Source organism: Notechis scutatus, chromosome 3 (assembly GCF_049901735.1).
Source record: "Notechis scutatus isolate UNSWTSFEM ecotype Mainland chromosome 3, rNotScu1.2, whole genome shotgun sequence".
Classification (NCBI taxonomy): domain Eukaryota; kingdom Metazoa; phylum Chordata; class Lepidosauria; order Squamata; family Elapidae; genus Notechis; species Notechis scutatus.
The window spans coordinates 15,439,064-15,458,934 of record NC_142011.1 but is presented as its reverse complement, the minus strand read 5'-3'; the positions used below and the strand labels follow the sequence as shown (position 1 = coordinate 15,458,934).

General features: G+C 34.6%; 2 protein-coding genes across 2 annotated transcripts in view; one reads left to right on the top strand and one right to left on the bottom strand.

Annotated features, from left to right (window-relative positions):
- Positions 1–19,871, top strand: part of STX16 (syntaxin 16) — a 385,173-nt gene that overhangs the window by 66,563 nt on the left and 298,739 nt on the right. The window lies entirely within an intron of this gene.
- LOC113410493 (piezo-type mechanosensitive ion channel component 2-like) overlaps positions 1–19,871 on the bottom strand; it is a 76,575-nt gene that overhangs the window by 19,834 nt on the left and 36,870 nt on the right. The window contains exons 26-38 of the mRNA XM_087959029.1: positions 17,589–17,751; positions 15,820–15,909; positions 14,948–15,039; positions 14,045–14,116; positions 10,626–10,738; positions 9,865–9,994; positions 9,551–9,622; positions 8,355–8,521; positions 7,488–7,654; positions 5,824–6,066; positions 4,906–5,164; positions 3,457–3,645; positions 2,417–2,573 (exon numbers count right to left, since the gene is read on the bottom strand). Coding sequence (XP_087815155.1) covers positions 2,417–2,573; positions 3,457–3,645; positions 4,906–5,164; positions 5,824–6,066; positions 7,488–7,654; positions 8,355–8,521; positions 9,551–9,622; positions 9,865–9,994; positions 10,626–10,738; positions 14,045–14,116; positions 14,948–15,039; positions 15,820–15,909; positions 17,589–17,751 — 1,914 coding nt within the window. The remainder of the gene's footprint in view (positions 1–2,416; positions 2,574–3,456; positions 3,646–4,905; positions 5,165–5,823; positions 6,067–7,487; positions 7,655–8,354; positions 8,522–9,550; positions 9,623–9,864; positions 9,995–10,625; positions 10,739–14,044; positions 14,117–14,947; positions 15,040–15,819; positions 15,910–17,588; positions 17,752–19,871) is intronic.

The window sequence follows — 19,871 nt, the reverse complement described above, 5'->3', positions numbered from 1 at the left end:
GAACTTAATAAAAGTATTACATTTAATAAAGAAAGTTAAAGGCAAAAGACTCAAGAGTGCCATCTGATGGTACAGGAAAGTTTTAGTATGTTTTAAAAAGTGTCTGGTCTTCTCTAGAGTTTGGATTTTGGAACTTAAAAGAAACTTTATTATTGTCATAGAACCACCCGGTTACTTGGGAAATAGTTGGGGCCAATTAGAAGACCTGGAACAAAGGATCAAGAGTATGGATTGTTGAAAATAAATTGGCTGAAATAATATACTGGACCCTGGGATTGAATATATTAAAGAAGAGGATTTTAGCTATTAAGGAAGAGGAAAGAAAAAGAGAAAAAAAGAGAAGATATAATGGAGGAACTTTTTGTTGATATAAGACTGGACTTACAAGATACAAGATTGGACTTGCAAGATATAAGGGACACGATAAAAATTAAACTTGAAATGTGTAATTACGTATTACAGAAATTAGAAACGGTGACTCAGCATACACAAGAACAAAGTAAACCAGAGGGGGAGGAGGTCTACAAAGAGGAAGCCAACTTTGAAGGACAAATGGAACAACAATTACTTAAACAGGGGGGGAAAGGAATTAGAATTAAAAATTTGTGGTCTGATGGGATGGTAAAAGGGAGAATGGTTCAGGAAATGGATAAAGGGAGAGGGAAAAAGCAGAAAAGGGAAGTGCAAAAGAAAAATTGAAAGAGGGGGAGAGAAAAGTTCAAAAACTGGAATGAGAAATGGAGGGGAATAAGAATAAGAATGGGGGAAAGGGGAATTAAGAAAAAGGACTAGAAAATAAAGAGGAGCTGGAAACAAACAAGGATGAAAAGAAGTTACATTGTCCAAAGAGTGAGAGATAATGGGTGAAAAAAAAATAGATAAGGAAGGAGATTCTGCAAGGTAATATGTTGTGATGTATAAGAATATATTGAGAATAGTATTTTGTAATGTATAGATGATTTATAAGGTGTTTGAGAAAATGTAATGAAGAATCTGAGATTATATATATATATATATCCACATATATATAGATCATATATATATATATATATATATATATATATATATATATATATATATATATATATATATATATATATATATATATATTTGTGCTATAATCTAGGTAGAGAGATTGATATTAAGGTAGAATGAAGGTGGTTAGCTCGAATTATTAATTAGAGGGGACAATTATATTTATAGATAAGGATTAATAAAATGACAAATGTGACAGAAAAAAGTAATATGAGAAATGAATATAGAAATGTGATGAGAATTTTAGATAACATGGTAAAAATGAACATAGAAAGGTGATGAGAATTTTAGATAACATTGTAAAATAAGATATGAGAATATACTAACATAACATGAATTGGAACTGGATAAGGTAAGCTTAATATTTAATAATAATAAGAATGATGCAATATGAAATTAAACAAATAAAATGAATAGGTAACTATGGTCATGTCTATATTGAGATGTGAAACCTGGAACCACACTGCTTGCCAAATGAGAATTTTTTATTTAAAAAAATAAAAGCAGGGAGAAAATTGAATAATGGAATTACTAGGTATATTTAATTGATATGGTGGTAGGCATTTGGGGAGAGTATTGAAAGATTGAAAATAAGTAATGAAGGATTATGAACTAATGTCAATGTATGCATTGAGAGATATGATTGGTACTATTAATTTGCCTATACTAAAATGTATGATATATTGATGCCACGCTGCTAATATATCATTGTGTATGTGTAGATTGAAATAAAAAAAAATTATAAAAAAGAACAAATGCAAATGAAATTTGAAAGGATCACCTCAAATTATTTCCTCTCTCAATACGAGAGAGCTTAAGACATTTCTTTAATGGGCCCTCTTCCTTTGAGAGGCAGATTAGGATCATCCGTGGGTTTTCTGATCCCCACAGAACAGAAGAGCAAAAATCACAGGCGGGAGGCTGTCAAGGGGAGTGCAGGTTATTATTTTATATTTCTGTCAGATCTTAAGAGTGAGTTTAAATTAAGGATATATATCAGGTGCCAAAATATAACTAGGCTTTTGTATTCATCTTGACTGAGTAGGAAGCTGCTGTTAGCTTCTCCCACTCTGGCAATAAAATGTTCACTTCTCCAGCTCTTCTTGCCCTCGGAAATTGTGGGAGTGTCATCACTTGAGACTTTCAAGAAGAGATTGGACTGCCATTTGCCAGAAATAGTGCAGGGTCTCCTGCTTGGGTGGGCGGTTGGACTAGATGACCTACAAGGTCTCTTCTACTTCTGATTATCTGTTACCTATTTTATTAGTATATTTTTGACTTTTACTCTTCCTGCTGATCAGGAGGGACAGGATTACCCTTTTCTCTTCCTCTCCTCCTTTCATAGCAAGAATATTTTGTCCACATATTTGCATTTATCTACCTCTATTAGTCCTCTTAAAAATGTTCCTAGAGAGATGCCATCGTTCTGAGCTAGACTTGGGTTCCTTCGAATGACCTTTGCAACCTTTCTTCTTAGATTTCTTGGCCATGTCCTTTTGTTTAGGATCTAGTATTTTAGAATCCCAGAGACCTTGACACTGTGGGACAAAACAAAGTAAAAGTTATTCATGTGGGAATCTTAAACCACATTTAAAAGAAGTGAAAGAGAATGCTGGATCAATACATGCATAATTCCCATACATGTCAGAGCACAGAGCAGGAAAAATAATTGGAGCTTTCACGAAGAAAGTTGGCTGTCAAATAACCACCCAAATTTCGGTATTTGAGGGAACTCAGACTGATGCTTTAGGACAGAAAAACATTTGAAGAGATGATCCTTCAAATATTATGACCATAACATTGACTACATTTGCTCTATGACAAGTCTATTATAGAATTAGGGAAACTTCAGTGATATAGCTGGAGGAGTTTTGTGTTAAAAATTACAGCTTGGGAGATTTTAGTTGAAAAAAGAAAATAATTGGGAAAAGAAAGAAAGGTGTAAATAATTATACACAGTATGAAGAATATCCAAACAAGGAACATCTCTCTTTCTCAATGATAGTACAAAACAACTGGCTACTCAGGACAGACCAAACGAAATGTTTTGTTACAAAATATTTGGCCAAGCTATAGAATTTTTTGTTTCCAGAAGCTGAGAAGTTACAGACATTAATGGAGCATAAGGCTGCCAATGGATATTAGCTGCAGTTTCAAAGGTAATATATTAGCAATGACATTTCCATCTGCTAGAAAACCTGAGTGTCATTCTCTACTGTATTCTCTATTGCATCAATGTTCTTCTGCTGGGACATGGTTGATCACTATGGGAAAGTGACCGAAAGTGACTGGACTAGATAGTTTTTTGATTCACAGGACTCTTCTGAGGTTATCATAGACATCTGCTATACATGTTAACAAATCCATGCTTGAAAAGGTGGATTAAAGTCTTTCTTCCTTATTAAGGATAGTTTGCAGTACCTTCAAGATGTACCTGTGCAAGAACAAGGCTAGGAGCTGCACTAAATCATACTGTGCATATCCGTCTTTCTTCTCCATCCCAATTAGATTTGGCAAGGCAAATGGTGCTTCTGCACTGATACTGCAATATAACTTAGAAGACCAAGGAAAGAATCCAAATTGGGAAATACATTTGATCACAATCATTATCTGGCAGAGGAAGGAAACATATGTAGATTTACTATTATCATAAAATGATAATTCTTCAAGATTTCTAAAACAGTGAGCAATGCTAAAGTGCGGGGTAGTGATCTGTTCTATGACACAGGCTTCGTATTTTTATCCTGCTTATTAATAATAATCTTTTCAAAGGAGACAGTCAATAGAAACTGTGGGACAATATTAAAATTTATCTTGTAGGATTCAGCTGAAATCAGTGTTTTCCATTCTTATCCATGTGTTTTCCCAGGATAATTAGCAGGACATATATTCCAGATACAAATCACCAAAAGGCCTGTATTGGAAGATACTAATAAGAAGTCCTGTTTTCCTAAACTTGTATAAGATGTTTTATAGATGGCATTTTGCACCAATGTGGTTGGCAAGGATGTTTAAAGACAAATCAGCTAAATGCTGGAAGTGCCACCAAATACCTGGGTCATATTATCATATGTGGTGGACTTGCCCAAAAGCAAAAAAATACTGGACAAAAATACATCTGTAATTGGGAAAAAATGATAAAACAGCATATTGATTTAAAACCAGAAATATTTCTATTGGAGATTCTACCCAAAAAATACATTTAGGAAAATGCATATTTAGTTATTCATATATTAACTGCTGCTAGAATTGTATTTGCAAAAAATTGGAAGAGTGAAGATGTGATTAGGAAATGTGTAGAAATGAGTAGATTAACATTGGCAATTAAGGAGAAAGAGCAAACTGAATACTATATGGAATGGGATCTATTTTATCAATGGTTACATAATAAAAGTTAGAAACAGGGAAACAAAATTAAGAAGATATGTTAAAAGAGATAAGTAAATATGACTAGTATGTTGAATATTACTATTTTAATATTCTAGAATATATGGAATATTACTATTTTAATATTATAGAATTAATATTAATGTAACAAATGATGTTGCATTTGTTAAAAAGATATTTGTATTCAGACAACACACTGTTCAATTAAAGATGGAATTATTACAGTAAACTTTTTTTTAAAAAGAAAAGAAAAAAATGTCCTGCTTTCCTCCTTTTTGCCTGAGACCTTGTACCATGCTCTGTTCTAGTTTTCTTTCCAATGTGATCAGTAGTTGCTTCCAAGTCAGAGACTAAAATTCTCAGGTAGGCTTGTGACCCCTTAGTATCTAGTCAGTTCTTTATTTCAATGAAGCTCAAAGAGGAGTGAAAATGATATACGGAGAAGACTAAAGCAGCTAAATGCAGCATCTACTGAACACTTACCTCAGTGTAAATGATTGCTATCATCCAAAAGAATTTGGAAGGCCTTGGAATGGACAACATAGGCCACAGGAATATCAAGATGGAGAGAACCGAAGTAAGAATGGAAGCAGAAACCATGTGGTTGATAATGATAACAAAATAACAAAGCATTTCTGATGTAGAGGCCATAACATGGTACAAAGCAACTCCCAGCTTCAAGGGACAAGGAAGGCACTGGTAAAATTTATCAGACTGCTCCAGCTCATTGTCATGAAGAATGCTAGACCATATTTAAGGAAAAAGCACAAAAAATGTCATTAACTAATGCTACTTATTTCCCCTTCTTAGCATTTTCCCTCAGGTGCAGGGTCCTTTTTTTGGATCAACCAAATATTGATCCATTGGTTGTGACAAGAATTAACAAAGTACTTTGTTGTCTGAGGCTGACATTATGGGCTGAGAAAGACTCACCCAGACATCTTTTATGCCAAAGGCGGGATAACTCACAGTCTCCTGTTTCTAGCCTGGCTCCTTAACCATCAGACCGAACTAGCTCACAATTAATAATTGTAACTAAAATAATATATACCAGCACAAATATATTCTAGAATAAATAATATCCTGAACTTTAGATACAGTTCATTATGAACACCTCCTTCATTTTTCCCCCGCACTGGGGATTTTTAAGGTAGTAGGTCAGCCTTCCACAGCTGAAGTCATCTAAATGTGGGATTGTGAATCTCGGCATTTGACCCAGTGTGTTGAAGAACATAATAGAGCTTTGAGATGTCTGCTTTGGGTTATGTCAAAACAGCAAACAAGAGTCACTCACTGAAATACTGTGGACCTAAGGATTTTGCAATCTTGAATTCATGCTCTTTGAAAGCAAAGTGAGGTCAGAAGGCAGTTTTAATAAAAGCATAATGGGATATGCCTTGCCTGTTAAGCACCAGCTCACTGGTTGTCATCATAGGAGATATTTCACCTAATGGCTTGTTGGCTTTTGGACTTCTAGTAAACAAGGAATCTGCAGACTCTTGAATTTCTGATGGAGAGCTGGAAAGAACGGCAGGTTCTGCACAGGAAGTGGCCAGAGTGAATCCTTGGGAGAGGGCTTCTTTTTCATTTCCCCCTTCTATCTTCTCAGTCCCCATTACATCTTTGTCAGTTTCACTGGCTCTCCTGATTTCCAAAGACATAAAAAATTGCCCAGAAGTCTTTTAGTAGCTTCAAGACTGAGAGGCATTTTTACAATGGTGCTTCTTCCAAAGAGCTGTTAAAAACAATTCATTATCCTTCACTTCTGAACCATTTTTACCATCAGGGATTTATGCATTTTTACCACCCAGTATAGTTAGGCTGGGAGAGACCACACATTTGATCCAACAGGTTACTTAATCTTGTTTTAAAACATAAAAATCTAATGAATATTTTCTTTGTTCAAAGCCAAGTTGAAAAATCTAAAAAAGCAAAGCACCAAAAAAGTGGGTTTTGTGTTCCTTCTCAGTGTGCACAGAATGTCTCTGTGGGAGTCATAAAATCATAGGTTTGTAAGGGATACTTGAGATCATCTAGTCAACCTCACAGTATCCAGTGCTTTTGGAGAACACCTAACTGTAACCTGCCCAGTGTAGAAATCCTCATGCTTGTTTATTTATTTGTTTATTTATTTCAAACTCCTGTGGCTGTCCATCCTAAAAGCACAGTTCTGAACAGTTTACAACCATTATATAAAAAATCAATGAAAGCAAAAACAAACAAACAATAAATCAGAAAGAAAAACCTGACATCACAACCACTCTTCTATTATGCATCCAATGCTGGTACCTTCCAAATCTCACTTCTCTCTATCCTAGTGTTTGCCAGTGGAGCCAAGAAAAATGGCTGTGATGAAAGATAGTGTCATATTGCAAAACTCACAATGTTTCTGCTTGCATCAACATGTACAAAGGATGTAAATATGCAGTGGAGGGATGTGCACCATGACATTGATACCACAGTGTGCATTTCATCAATTTAATGTAATTTTGGTGCACCAAAATTGTCTGTTTGCATGCTCCTTTTCTGTCAAAAGGATTTTCTTGCATACACCCTTTATATGTTGGTAGAAGCAATATCTGCCATCCAAGTCCAAACTTATCTTAAACAGTCATATTATCTGGAAAGGCAGCCACCTTTGAAGGTTTCCATTTATGAAGACCACTTCAGCTCTCCTTCCCCTGTACCTGCAGTGTGAAGACTGCCAGCACTCTTTGCTTTAAAGACAGCCTTCCTCAACCTTGGCAACTTTAAGATGTGTGAACTTCAACTCTCAGAATTGTCAAGTAGCATGCTGTCTATGGAATTTTAGGAGTTGGAAGTGCACACATCTTAAAGTTGCTGAGGTTGACAAATACTGCTTTAAAGGATCAAAGACAAAAGCTGTGATAATGTCTTTGTGGTTATGTTTTAATGGGCAAAAGAGATACTACAGATTCAAAATATATATAAATGTACATTATCTGTTCCCCAACATCACAGTATATTTCCTAATGTACAGGAATATTATAAGAACCTGAAGAAAAAATACTGGAGGTTTCCATCTTGTGGCAGGTACTTCTTACCTGAGTTGCAGAGATGAAGGCTCAGTATTCTCAGTCGGTGGAGATTCAGATACCTTGCCTTGGCTTTCCTCAGTTCTTATTACTTTGGCTTTATATTCTCCATAAACTGACTGATTATTCTCAAATCTGTAATGTTGTAGAACCATATCTACTGAAACCTCATTTCCCTTTAGAAAATAATCCAGAGCACAGTTAATTGGGTGGAAAAAGAACAGTAAAGGAGAATTAAATGGAATTGCTTCAGTTTATGAAAGCTCAAAAGAAATTAGTATTATCTGGAATTGATCTTATAATCATAGAATAATAGAGTTGGAAGGGATCTTGGAGGTCATCTAGTCCAACCCTCTACCTGAGCAGGAGAGTCTATTCCAAATATTAGCCCCTACCTAGGATGCAAAAAATTCCAGTGAAGAGAAAAGCTCAACACATTCCACTGTCTTTAGTAGAAATTAGTTGTTAGTCAATGCTAACTAACATTGCCTACATTATACATTGAGAAATGCATACGGCTGTCTTATTCCTGATAATTCTAAGTAAAAAAAACATAATACATTAAACTGCACAGCAATATTCCATCATAGTACCACAAAGTCCCATGCATTCTACATTTATACTTGCTGAATTCATCCTAGCAGTCTGAAAGCAATCACTCCAGCAAAGATTGGCCATCTGAGTGAACACCAAATGCAATTCAGGACAACTATCTACAAAGTCACTATGAATTGACATCAACTAGCAACAATACAACTAAGCCCAGTAAAAATAATAAAACTCAAATCCAATTTCGTAAATTCAAATTGCAACTAAAACACAAAGCCTCTATAAACTGAATGTAAGCTACAGTACTTCAAAATCCAGGAACCTTACCTTGTACATCTGCTGCCAAAGAATATGTTTTTCCATCCTCAATGCATTAGCAATGTCCAAATTATCTTTAACAAGGGAATTAAGAGCTTCTATAGTTCCATACATCAATGCATGCATCAAGATGGAGATAAGCTTAATAATGTTGATTATTCTTTGCACAATACTTTCTGTTGTGAAGGGAACAAGCATAACCCACATATTATAGTTATAAAAACTGCTTCACTAATCTTGCTCTCAGGAATACTCATACACATATAGAGAATATTTCAATCTCTTTAACATTCAGATTTTCAAAATGCAAATAGTCTTAATTAATCTGGTGGAGCTACAGAGAGAGAAAAATTTATCTGAGTATCTTATCCTACTACATTCCTTAAGAAAACCCTTTCTCTGAAGTTGATACTTTGGGGGAAAGTACTCTAAAACTGTCACTGTGATTTTCTCCCAATTCTCCAAAAATTCTTCTTTTACAAAGAGATTTTTCTGAGTTCTGAGTTCACCAGGAGAAGAAAGAGTTAAATACCTCCCTTGCTTGTGATTTTAATAATTGCTATCAACTGTTGCAAAGTGCAAAAATGCATTTAATGTGATATCCATGGAGATATCTTCATATCTCCATGGAAAATTTTATTATACCTGCTTGATCACAGTTAAAATCCCTGCAGTTAAATATACCTGCAATATAATATTAACAAGATAATAAAGTTGGAGATACATGGAATAATAATGAAATAGAAACTGTATCAGAAAGTCATGATTATTCTTGGTAGATATGGTAAGCTTATTGACTCAAAATTTACTGTAGAATCTGTCCCTTCAAAGCAGCATAAAAATGTCACCAGTATCACTATCATGGAATTAATCCCATTAAAATTTAATTTGCAGGGCATTTGTACACTGTAGCCCTCAGCTACTTGTCTCCCATGCATAAACTGGAAATGAAAACATCTTAAGAAATCCCAAATAGACAGAATAATAGCCAGGTGTCCTGTCTCTACTGCAATTAGCACAGATCCTCATTGGTGGATTCCCCTGCTTCCCCTTTGATGACATGGCCTTGCCACCCTTCCAAGACTGGTAGGCTGAGTTATAGCCCTGAATACCTTGATGATTACTCACCTGTGACCTACATGAGAGATAGATGATTGACTCATTAATTTGTACGCTAATGATTTCTGTACAATGGAATTAATTACCTGACTTATCCAAGTCCTCTTCAGAAGCCAGTATCTCGATATTTTCATCAGAGGATTCCAAACTGACATTACCTAAACACACAAAACAAAACAAAAACTAAAAAATCAGAACAGCATCCCAGAATTATGACTTAGGCCAATGCCCTTGATGAAGGGACCAAAGTTGTATATTGAGGTTTCCACCTTTCCATCAACAAGAATTTAAATTTATTTTTAAGTGGAAAAGTTTCTCAAATATATTAATACGTGGTGGTGGGTGCTTTAAAATACAGTATTGTCCATTTCTAACCAATCATAAGTATAAGTACTCCTACCTTTTTCAATCCCTGGCAATTGCTCGTTTTTCCTTTCCTCCTCTTTTGTATTTTTTTGACTACTGATTTCATCTTGCTCTCTCATATTTTGAGCTGATTTTGTATTCCTCATCGAGGCTTCATATGCAAGCTGCAAAGAGGACAGAATCTTATTTAGCAATGGCTAACCTGGGGTAGAATATATTAAATTATCTCCTACTGAATTTCTGCCTATCTTTAAACAAAATGGTGAGTTTTGTACAACAGCCAAAACAAAGAATAACATTGATGTACTGAAAGAAAATAGAATCTAGTTCCTCTCCCCAGTTTAACTACTTCTGAAGCCATTAGGGGAGGACAACCATTGACATGAGGCGGTTGTTAAGTGAATTGCTGCAATTGTTAAGTAAGAGTAACAGTTAAGTGAATCTAACTTCCCCACTGACTTTGCTTGTCAGAAGTCAGCTGGAAAGTTTGCAAATGGCCATCACATGACACTGGAATACTGTAATTTGGGTTTCAGTGATCACATGACCCTGGGAATGCTGCAATGGTTGTAAATGCGAGGACCAGATGTAAGTCACGTTTTTCAGTGCCATTGCAACTTTGAATGGTTGCTAAATGAATGGTTGTAAGTCAAGGGTATAGAATTGTATTCCCACAAAGTGTGAATGAGCTGTTTTTCCTACCATTTAAAAATAACTACATGCCTATGTGCTATTTTCATTTGTTCTCAATCACTTCCCCAGCACAGGTTTTTTCCCTTCAGAAATTGGTCACACCTGCCATGCTGTTTTCTTTTTAAATAATTCTTTTTTTTTCATTTCAGAGTGTTCATGTTCTTCTTCATCTTCACTATCTGTATCAAAAAGGCAATAGCTCCCACTTCGAACCACTGAAATTGACAGGAAATCCAGATATTAAAAACCTCTTATGGAATTATGTGCCACATGGACAAAACTCAGATTTTTCAGCCAAGTTTTCTGCTTCTCAAAGATTGCAGCTCTGCTGCCACATTACTTACTCACAAATACTAAAATCAATTAAAATAGCTTTTTATCTAATCTAGTGTCCTGCAGATGGAATTAACTTCAGCTCCCCTCTATTCAAGCCAATTGTAGCCTAACCCATCAGAAGAAAATTAGGTAGAAAAGATGGAAAACCGTAATTGTTTAGCCAAACATTTTACTGTTAAGCTACTGCACTTGCATGAAAGAGAGCTATATGCAGTACCTGAAGATGACACCTATATTTTTTGTAAGTCCTTTTCATTACATATATTTTTTAAAAAAACTTTGACTATTAACTCAAAGACATCTTTTTGATCTACCAAAATGTTTTTAACCAACTGATTTAACTCATTGATCATGCTTTTTCAAGCCTAGTAATAATCATTTTACAACATAAACGTCAAAAAAACCATGAAGGACAAGTTGAAAAGATGGAAGATTCTGTTCAAAGGGGATACCAAGTAAATAGACCTTTTCTTAGTAAGCACAGGTAATTTACCTGAATTATGTGTCACCCATGGCTGCCACCAATTATTTTTATTCTTTTTTTCTATCTTGCTGGTATCATCTCCTGCAGAAAAGACAAAAAGAATTACTCAGTAAAAAGTGCCTTAAGAAAAAGAGAAAAACTTTACTCAACCTGTCACTCTCCAAATATCTAGAAATTGGAGTTCCCAGAATCCCCAGATTTCATGACCAAGCATGGGCATCCATAGGGTCAGGGGGTAAGTAATGATGTGCAAATGACATTGTCACACAAACATTGTGGCTAATACAGTCATTGTAGCAACAGCAAAATTTGAGAGTGCCATCATTACCAAAATACCCATGTAATTTTAGTGTTGTTTATTTTCAAGATAAACAGAAATAATACTTGTTATATATCAGCATCGAGCTGACCTTGGTTTATCTCAAAAGCTAATTTGGTAAAAGCCCTTTTCATGTTTGGAATCCAGTGGAATTCCAGGACTCTAGACTGGTTTGAGAAGCTGAAAACAATAAAAGACAATCCATGTCTATGTTGATAAGAAAAGTACACAGATGTGTTCATGAAATTAATGGGATTATTCAAAAGAAATTTTAGAAGTGCAGTCATTCACACCAAACAAATACTTAATATGTGTGTGAGAGATATATACAGATAGTTCTTAACTTATGACCATAATTGATCACAAAATTTATGTTGCTAAGTGAGACATTTGTTAAGTGAGTTTTGCCTCATTTTATTACTTTTCTTGCCATGGTTGTTTAATAAATCATCGCAGTTGTTAAGTTAATAACCTGGTTATTCAATGGATTTGATTTCCCCATTGACTTTGTTATCAGAAGGTTGCAAAAGGTCTGGGATTTTCTAAGCAATAAGGCTTAGGTGTTTTGTGAAAAAAAAATGAGGGTTTTTACCTGGATCCTCCTCTTCCAATTTCTGATCAGATTCTGCTTCTAGTATTTTGCAGGAACTTTGGTTTTTAAATTTTGGTTTAATCAGGTCCATCCTCAAAAAAATCACAAAAGAACAGATAATTTCCTGCCTCCCCAAAAAGTCAAGGATGCTTTTATACTAATATAACTGAGATTTTTGAAAGACTATGCTAGTATTATGATTTCTCTCCTTTCTTTCTTTTGTGGCCTCTTGCTTGCCAATGTATAATTGAGCATATATTCTTCCTATGAAGCCTAAAGTACAAGATATCTGAAATTTGAGCTTATTTTCCCCAATAATATGTACCACATTTCCGTATTTGTGATGAGTGCTATCAAGGAGCAAAATTTCCATTTAGCATCTTTAATATATCAAGATCCTTTCATTGAGAAGATGTTTGGGGATATTTCACACCAGCTGTAAGTATTTTTGCAGTTATGATATGGATTTAGACATGCAGACTTCTTTGGACTACTGAAGACAACAATAAATATGTATTTGTATTTGTAAATTGTCTCAAATTTCACAGATTTTATCTCATGAACATGTTGTATGAGATAACTACAGTTTATGCTACAGCTGAAGAAAAAGCTGCCACAAAACAAAATTTAAGAAAGAAAGACGAAGTATCTATCCAATACTTCTGGTCACAAAGAACAATCTGATTGAAAGCTATCCAGCCTACATGGGTGACATTAATAATATTGACATGCTAAACTGAAACTTTTTGCCTTTAAGCTGAAGACCCATCTTTACTGCCTTTGGTGGGGGAAGAAAGAAAGGGGAAAGGCGGAGAAAACCTCAGCTTTAAAAAGAAAATTTTTTTAGGATAAAGGATGAAATATAATTTTCTGTAAGAAAGATTCTGCTAAGGTACAGAAGATGGTATTGTAACATTTATATTTGAAATAGTAAATTAGAATGCTTTAAGATTTAATAAGAAATTAAAATGTTGAAGTTTTTATTAATGATTGATTTTTAAAATGTAATAAAATATCGAAGGAAAGGAGGATACAATGTATTTAAACATTTTTGGTGGATAGAATGTACCAAGCAGAACCAAATTGGGTATTTGTTATGTTGAATGTTAATTTTACTAACTTAGGGGGAGGATAGAAAGGCATCATACTCTGATTAGTGATTTCAGGAGAAATTTTTTCTTTTATTATAAGAAGAGATAGAGGGATAAATGAATGGGCAAAAGATACAATTTAATGATTTATTAAGATGGATTAAATAAGATAGAAATGTGAAGAGTGATATGTGTTATTATTTTAGCCCATGCAAAGAGAGGTAACTGGGGCCAAGGTACTTTACTAAAAGATTTTTTTTTATGTTTGTTTGTGTTTGTTTGTGTTTTATGAGAATATTGGGGAAATTATTGTAGAAAAACAGGGAAAGATTCAATATGTAATGATTTGTTTGTTGTTGAAACTTTTAATAAAACTTGTTTTAAAAAAAAAAAAAAAAAAGAAAGAGAGCTATATGCAGTACCTGAAGATGACACCTATATTTTTTGTAAGTCCTTTTCATTACATATATTTTTTTAAAAAAACTTTGACTATTAACTCAAAGACATCTTTTTGATCTACCAAAATGTTTTTAACCAACTGATTTAACTCATTGATCATGCTTTTTCAAGCCTAGTAATAATCATTTTACAACATAAACGTCAAAAAAACCATGAAGGACAAGTTGAAAAGATGGAAGATTCTGTTCAAAGGGGATACCAAGTAAATAGACCTTTTCTTAGTAAGCACAGGTAATTTACCTGAATTATGTGTCACCCATGGCTGCCACCAATTATTTTTATTCTTTTTTTCTATCTTGCTGGTATCATCTCCTGCAGAAAAGACAAAAAGAATTACTCAGTAAAAAGTGCCTTAAGAAAAAAGAGAAAAACTTTACTCAACCTGTCACTCTTCAAATATCTAGAAATTGGAGTTCCCAGAATTCCCAGATTTCATGACCAAGCATGGGCATCCATAGGGTCAGGGGGTAAGTAGTGATGTGCAAATGACATTGTCACACAAACATTGTGGCTAATACAGTCATTGTAGCAACAGGAAAATTTGAGAGTGCCATCATTACCAAAATACCCATGTAATTTTAGTGTTGTTTATTTTCAAGATAAACAGAAATAATACTTGTTATATATCAGCATCGAGCTGACCTTGGTTTATCTCAAAAGCTAATTTGGTAAAAGCCCTTTTCATGTTTGGAATCCAGTGGAATTCCAGGACTCTAGACTGGTTTGAGAAGTTGAAAACAATAAAAGACAATCCATGTCTATGTTGATAAGAAAAGTACACAGATGTGTTCATGAAATTAATGGGATTATTCAAAAGAAATTTTAGAAGTGCAGTCATTCACACCAAACAAATACTTAATATGTGTGTGAGAGATATATACAGATAGTTCTTAACTTATGACCATAATTGATCACAAAATTTATGTTGCTAAGTGAGACATTTGTTAAGTGAGTTTTGCCTCATTTTATTACTTTTCTTGACATGGTTGTTTAATAAATCATCGCAGTTGTTAAGTTAATAACCTGGTTATTCAGTGGATTTGATTTCCCCATTGACTTTGTTATCAGAAGGTTGCAAAAGGTCTGGGATTTTCTAAGCAATAAGGCTTAGGTGTTTTGTGAAAAAAAAATGAGGGTTTTTACCTGGATCCTCCTCTTCCAATTTCTGATCAGATTCTGCTTCTAGTATTTTGCAGGAACTTTGGTTTTTAAATTTTGGTTTAATCAGGTCCATCCTCAAAAAAATCACAAAAGAACAGATAATTTCCTGCCTCCCCAAAAAGTCAAAGATGCTTTTATACTAATATAACTGAGACTTTTTGAAAGACTATGCTAGTATTATGATTTCTCTCCTTTCTTTCTTTTGTGGGCTTCTCTTGCTTGCCAATGTAGAATTGAGCATATATTCTTCCTATGAAGCCTAAAGTACAAGATATCTGAAATTTGAGCTTATTTTTCCCCCAATAATATGTACCACATTTCCGTATTTGTGATGAGTGCTATCAAGGAGCAAAATTTCCATTTAGCATCTTTAATATATCAAGATCCTTTCATCGAGAAGATGTTTGGGGGATATTTCACACCAGCTGTAAGTATTTTTTGCAGTTATGATATGGATTTAGACATGCAGACTTCTTTGGACTACTGAAGACAACAATAAATATGTATTTGTATTTGTAAATTGTCTCAAATTTCACAGATTTTATCTCATGAACATGTTGTATGAGATAACTACAGTTTATGCTACAGCTGAAGAAAAAGCTGCCACAAAAACAAAATTTAAGAAAGAAAGATGAAGTATCTATCCAATACTTCTGGTCACAAAGAACAATCTGATTGAAAGCTATCCAGCCTACATGGGTGACATTAATAATATTGACATGCTAAACTGAAACTTTTTGCCTTTAAGCTGAAGACCCATCTTTACTGCCTTTCCCTACCTCAGAAGAAAATAGGTTTGTCATATTTCCTAGGTATGTTTTTTGATGCTGCTGAAACTAAATGAAGAAACTTACTGCTTTTTCATGATTTCCGTTGCTTTTCTATTTTGTTCCATCTGAGAAGTCACCTTTTTTTTCAGCTTCAACTCAAACATCTCAGCTGCCCTGTTTTGAAAAATAAGTTGAAAAAAATATTTCCAAAATTGTGCCTTGTTAGATCAAGGATCTAATATATCCAGCATTACTATTTTTTTCTACATTAGAATGGTAGCCAGTGAGCTGCCTTTGTAGGAAACCTATGAAGCTTACAGATTGCTATATTGATAATATTCAGATGTGTACTATCTCCAAACAGATGTGTATGCAAAGGAACTATTTAATTAATATTGCTAACAGCAGAGGAATCTACAACAAAATTTTAGAACATGGAATGCACCTATTATTTTCTATTGTCTGTACCATGTGGCTTTTTCTTCCAACAATAATCAACAATAGTCAATAAACATGCCCAGTCTTTGCTGTTTTGGAATCATCTCCCTTTAATCTTGGCAACTGAAGATCAGAACTGTTATGTTTGTAGGCTGGATCCCTCAAATATGTGGGGTTGAAATTCGCAGAATTTTCAGGCAGCATAAACTGAAATTCCCTACAATTAATTATTTATATAATATTAAGATTTTTAAAGATCACATAAAAACTAACACAAACTATGAAAATCCCTACAATTACTGAAAATTTTAGACATTGCCATTCCAATAAATGTAAAAATCATTCGGCTGAAAAAGCAATTTAATTAAGTATACTTCAGACAGAAAAAAGTTATAAATCAAGCCATTTATATATATGTGTGTGTGTATGCCAACCAATTAAAAAAATCACAATCCATTAATAATCAGCAATTTATTAGACAACTGCATTTATAGAAACTTTAATTCTCCAAAACCTCAAAATATTATTTTCATAAAGAAGATAGTTCCCCTTATGCATAACAATCTAATTAAAAATGTGCAGTGAAATTCATTGTTGGAGAATTATTTTCCCTTATATCACATCTGGAAATAGAACATATTAGCAACCAACAGTGCTGAAAAATATAAGCAAATCAAAGCCTAATCAGGAATGCTATAACTTGAAAACATGATATATTATGACTAGAGACACACTTCTAAAAAAAGCTACTCCTTTTTTTAGAAATTGTGGGAATGATTCCATGATATTAGGAACCCACATTTGCCCAGGAAATTTGAATAGGTAATCCATATTAATTGGATTATGTTGTTCTGAAAAATCACCACAATCCTTGCTCAATCCTGTAGTGGTTTTAAATACATCACGTGATTAGAAGGACATAGTCACCAGTTTCCCTAGTAAATTCAAGAAAAGCTTAAAGAGAATAACTTTAAGGCAATGTTAAAATTTTCAGGGCACTAGATTTATTTTATTTATTTATTTTGTCAAGCGATTATTAGATAACAGGTATAAGTATAAACATGGTTATGAATACATGAAATGGATTACGAATAAGAAAAAAAAGAAACAATAGGACAGGGATGGTAGACACGTTGGTGCGCTTATGCAGGCCCCCTATAGACCTCTTAGGAAAGGGGTGAGGTCAATAGTAGACAGTCTAAGGTTAACGTTTTTGGGGTTTGGGGAAGAAACCACAGAGTCAGGTAGAGTATTCCAGATATTGAATAGATGCTTTAACATCCCACTTAGTTCCATGTTAGTTATCTGCTTAGATGTTAATTACATCAGTTCATCTCCCATCTTTAGCCTTGTTTCCATCTCCACTTACAATAAACAATTGCAATATTTTAAATTCAAATATTGTTTATAAATACCTGGAGGCTAAGAAAGCTGTAGCCTTGAGATCAGTCACAATATAGAGATAATAGTGGCTCATAAAAACTCTTCTCTGAATCAGCAAGAATGTGAAACATACTGCATCCCACAGTATTCCTGCTTCATTTTTGGGCAATTCACATATCTCATTATTAGGTGGATCTGTGCAGAAACAATATATACAAACTTGTTTTTCTAGATGGTAGGTTGGAAATGTAGATCATACAGTTTCCCTACAGGAAGAATCATGTTGTTGTTGTTGCTGCTGTTGCTGTTGTTAATATTAACAGATTTATACAAATTTGCATTTTGTGCAATGCAATGTGAATATTGTGGAGACCATTAATGAAATTATTTTTCAAAGATAGCAAAGATAACTTTAGCTCTCCCAAAGAAAACAAATCACAAACTATGTTTACTTTTATTTATCCACAAAACAAAACAAATAAATTCATTACGGCTTCTCTATCACATTATATGGATAAAATTCCACAAAATTTAAAGTATATGCTATTGTAAAGTAACTCTAACTCTCAACAGAGAATATATTTTTGCATAGAAATAATCCAAGCTATCACCTTCCATACATTTGATTTAAGGGAAAGTGTCCTTTTAGTTAAACTTTATTACTGGTGAACATAAAGTTGCTAATTTCTTGGTAATGATACAGAAAAGATTTACCATTGTTTTCTTTCAGGATATGTTTTCAATTCCCAATCTAGTCTAAAGTCTTGGGAATTCTTGATAGTCTCTATTAATCCTACAGAACCTTTTTGATCTGAGTTTAAAAACTTGCTTTTCTGCTTAGGCAACATGAATCTCCTGAATCTATAGAACATATTTATAAAATTCAATCGAATCTTGTATAGCAAACCTACATTACTATGTATGAAGGCTCTCATAATTTAATGTACCAGTGGAGAAGTTTCCAGCTATCTGTATCAATCTGAAACTCATGAAGGAGCACAACAGATGAATGAGTACAGGCAATTAGAATATCGTGCAAAAGTTCATTTATTTCAGTAATGCAACGTAAAAGATGAAACTAATATATGAGATAGACTCATTACATGCAAGGCAAGATAGTTCAAGCCATGATTTGTCATAATTGAGATGATTATGGCTTACAGCTCATGAAAACCCCAAATCCACAATCTCAGAAAATTAGAATATTACATGCAATCAATAAAACAAGGATTGTACATAGAACAATATTGGACCTCTGAAAAGTATAAGCATGCATATGTACTCAGTACTTGGTTTGGGCCCCTTTTGCAGCAATTACTGCCTCAGTGCGGCGTGGCATGGAAGCTATCAGCCTGTGGCACTGCTGAGGTGTTATGGAAGACCAGGATGCTTCAATAGCGGCCTTCAGCTCTTCTGCATTGTTCGGTCTCATGTCTCTCATCTTTCTCTTGGCAATGCCCCATAGATTCGCTATGGGGTTCGGGTCAGGTGAGTTTGCTGGCCAATCAAGCACAGTAATCCCACGGTCATTGAACCAGGTTTTGGTGCTTTTGGCAGTGTGGGCAGGTGCCAAGTCCTGCTGGAAAATGAAGTCAGCATCCCCATAAAGCTCATCTGTGGAAGGAAGCATGAAGTGCTCCAAAATCTCCTGGTAGATGGCTGCATTGACCCTGGACTTAATGAAGCACAGTGGACCAACACCAACAGATGACATGGCTCCCCAAATCAACACAGACTGGAAACTTCACACTGGACTTCAAGCATCTTGCGGTGTGTGCCTCTCCATTCTTCCTCCAGACTCTGGGTCCTTGGTTTCCAAATGAGATGAAAAAGTTGCTCTCATCAGAAAAGAGGACTTTGGACCACTGAGCAAGAGACCAGTTCTGTTTTTCTTTAGCCCAGGTAAGATGCTTCTGATGTTGTTTGTTGTTCAGGAGTGGCTTGACAAGAGGAATATGACATTTGAAGCCCATGTCCAGGATCCGTCTGTGTGTGGTGACTCTTGATGCACTGACTCCAGCCTCAGTCCACTCCTTGTGAAAGTCCCCAACACTTTTGAATGGCCTTTACCTGACAATCCTCTCCAGGCTGTGGTCATCCCTGCTGCTTGTGCACCTTTTTCTTCCACACTTTTCCCTTCCACATAACTTTTTATTAATGTGCTTTGATACAGCACTTTGGGAACATCCAACTTCTTTTGCAATTACCTTTTGAGGCTTTCCCTCCTTATGGAGGGTGTCAATGATGGTTTTCTGCACAACTGTCAGGTCAGCAGTCTTTCCCATTATTGTGCTTCCTACTGAACCAGACTGAGA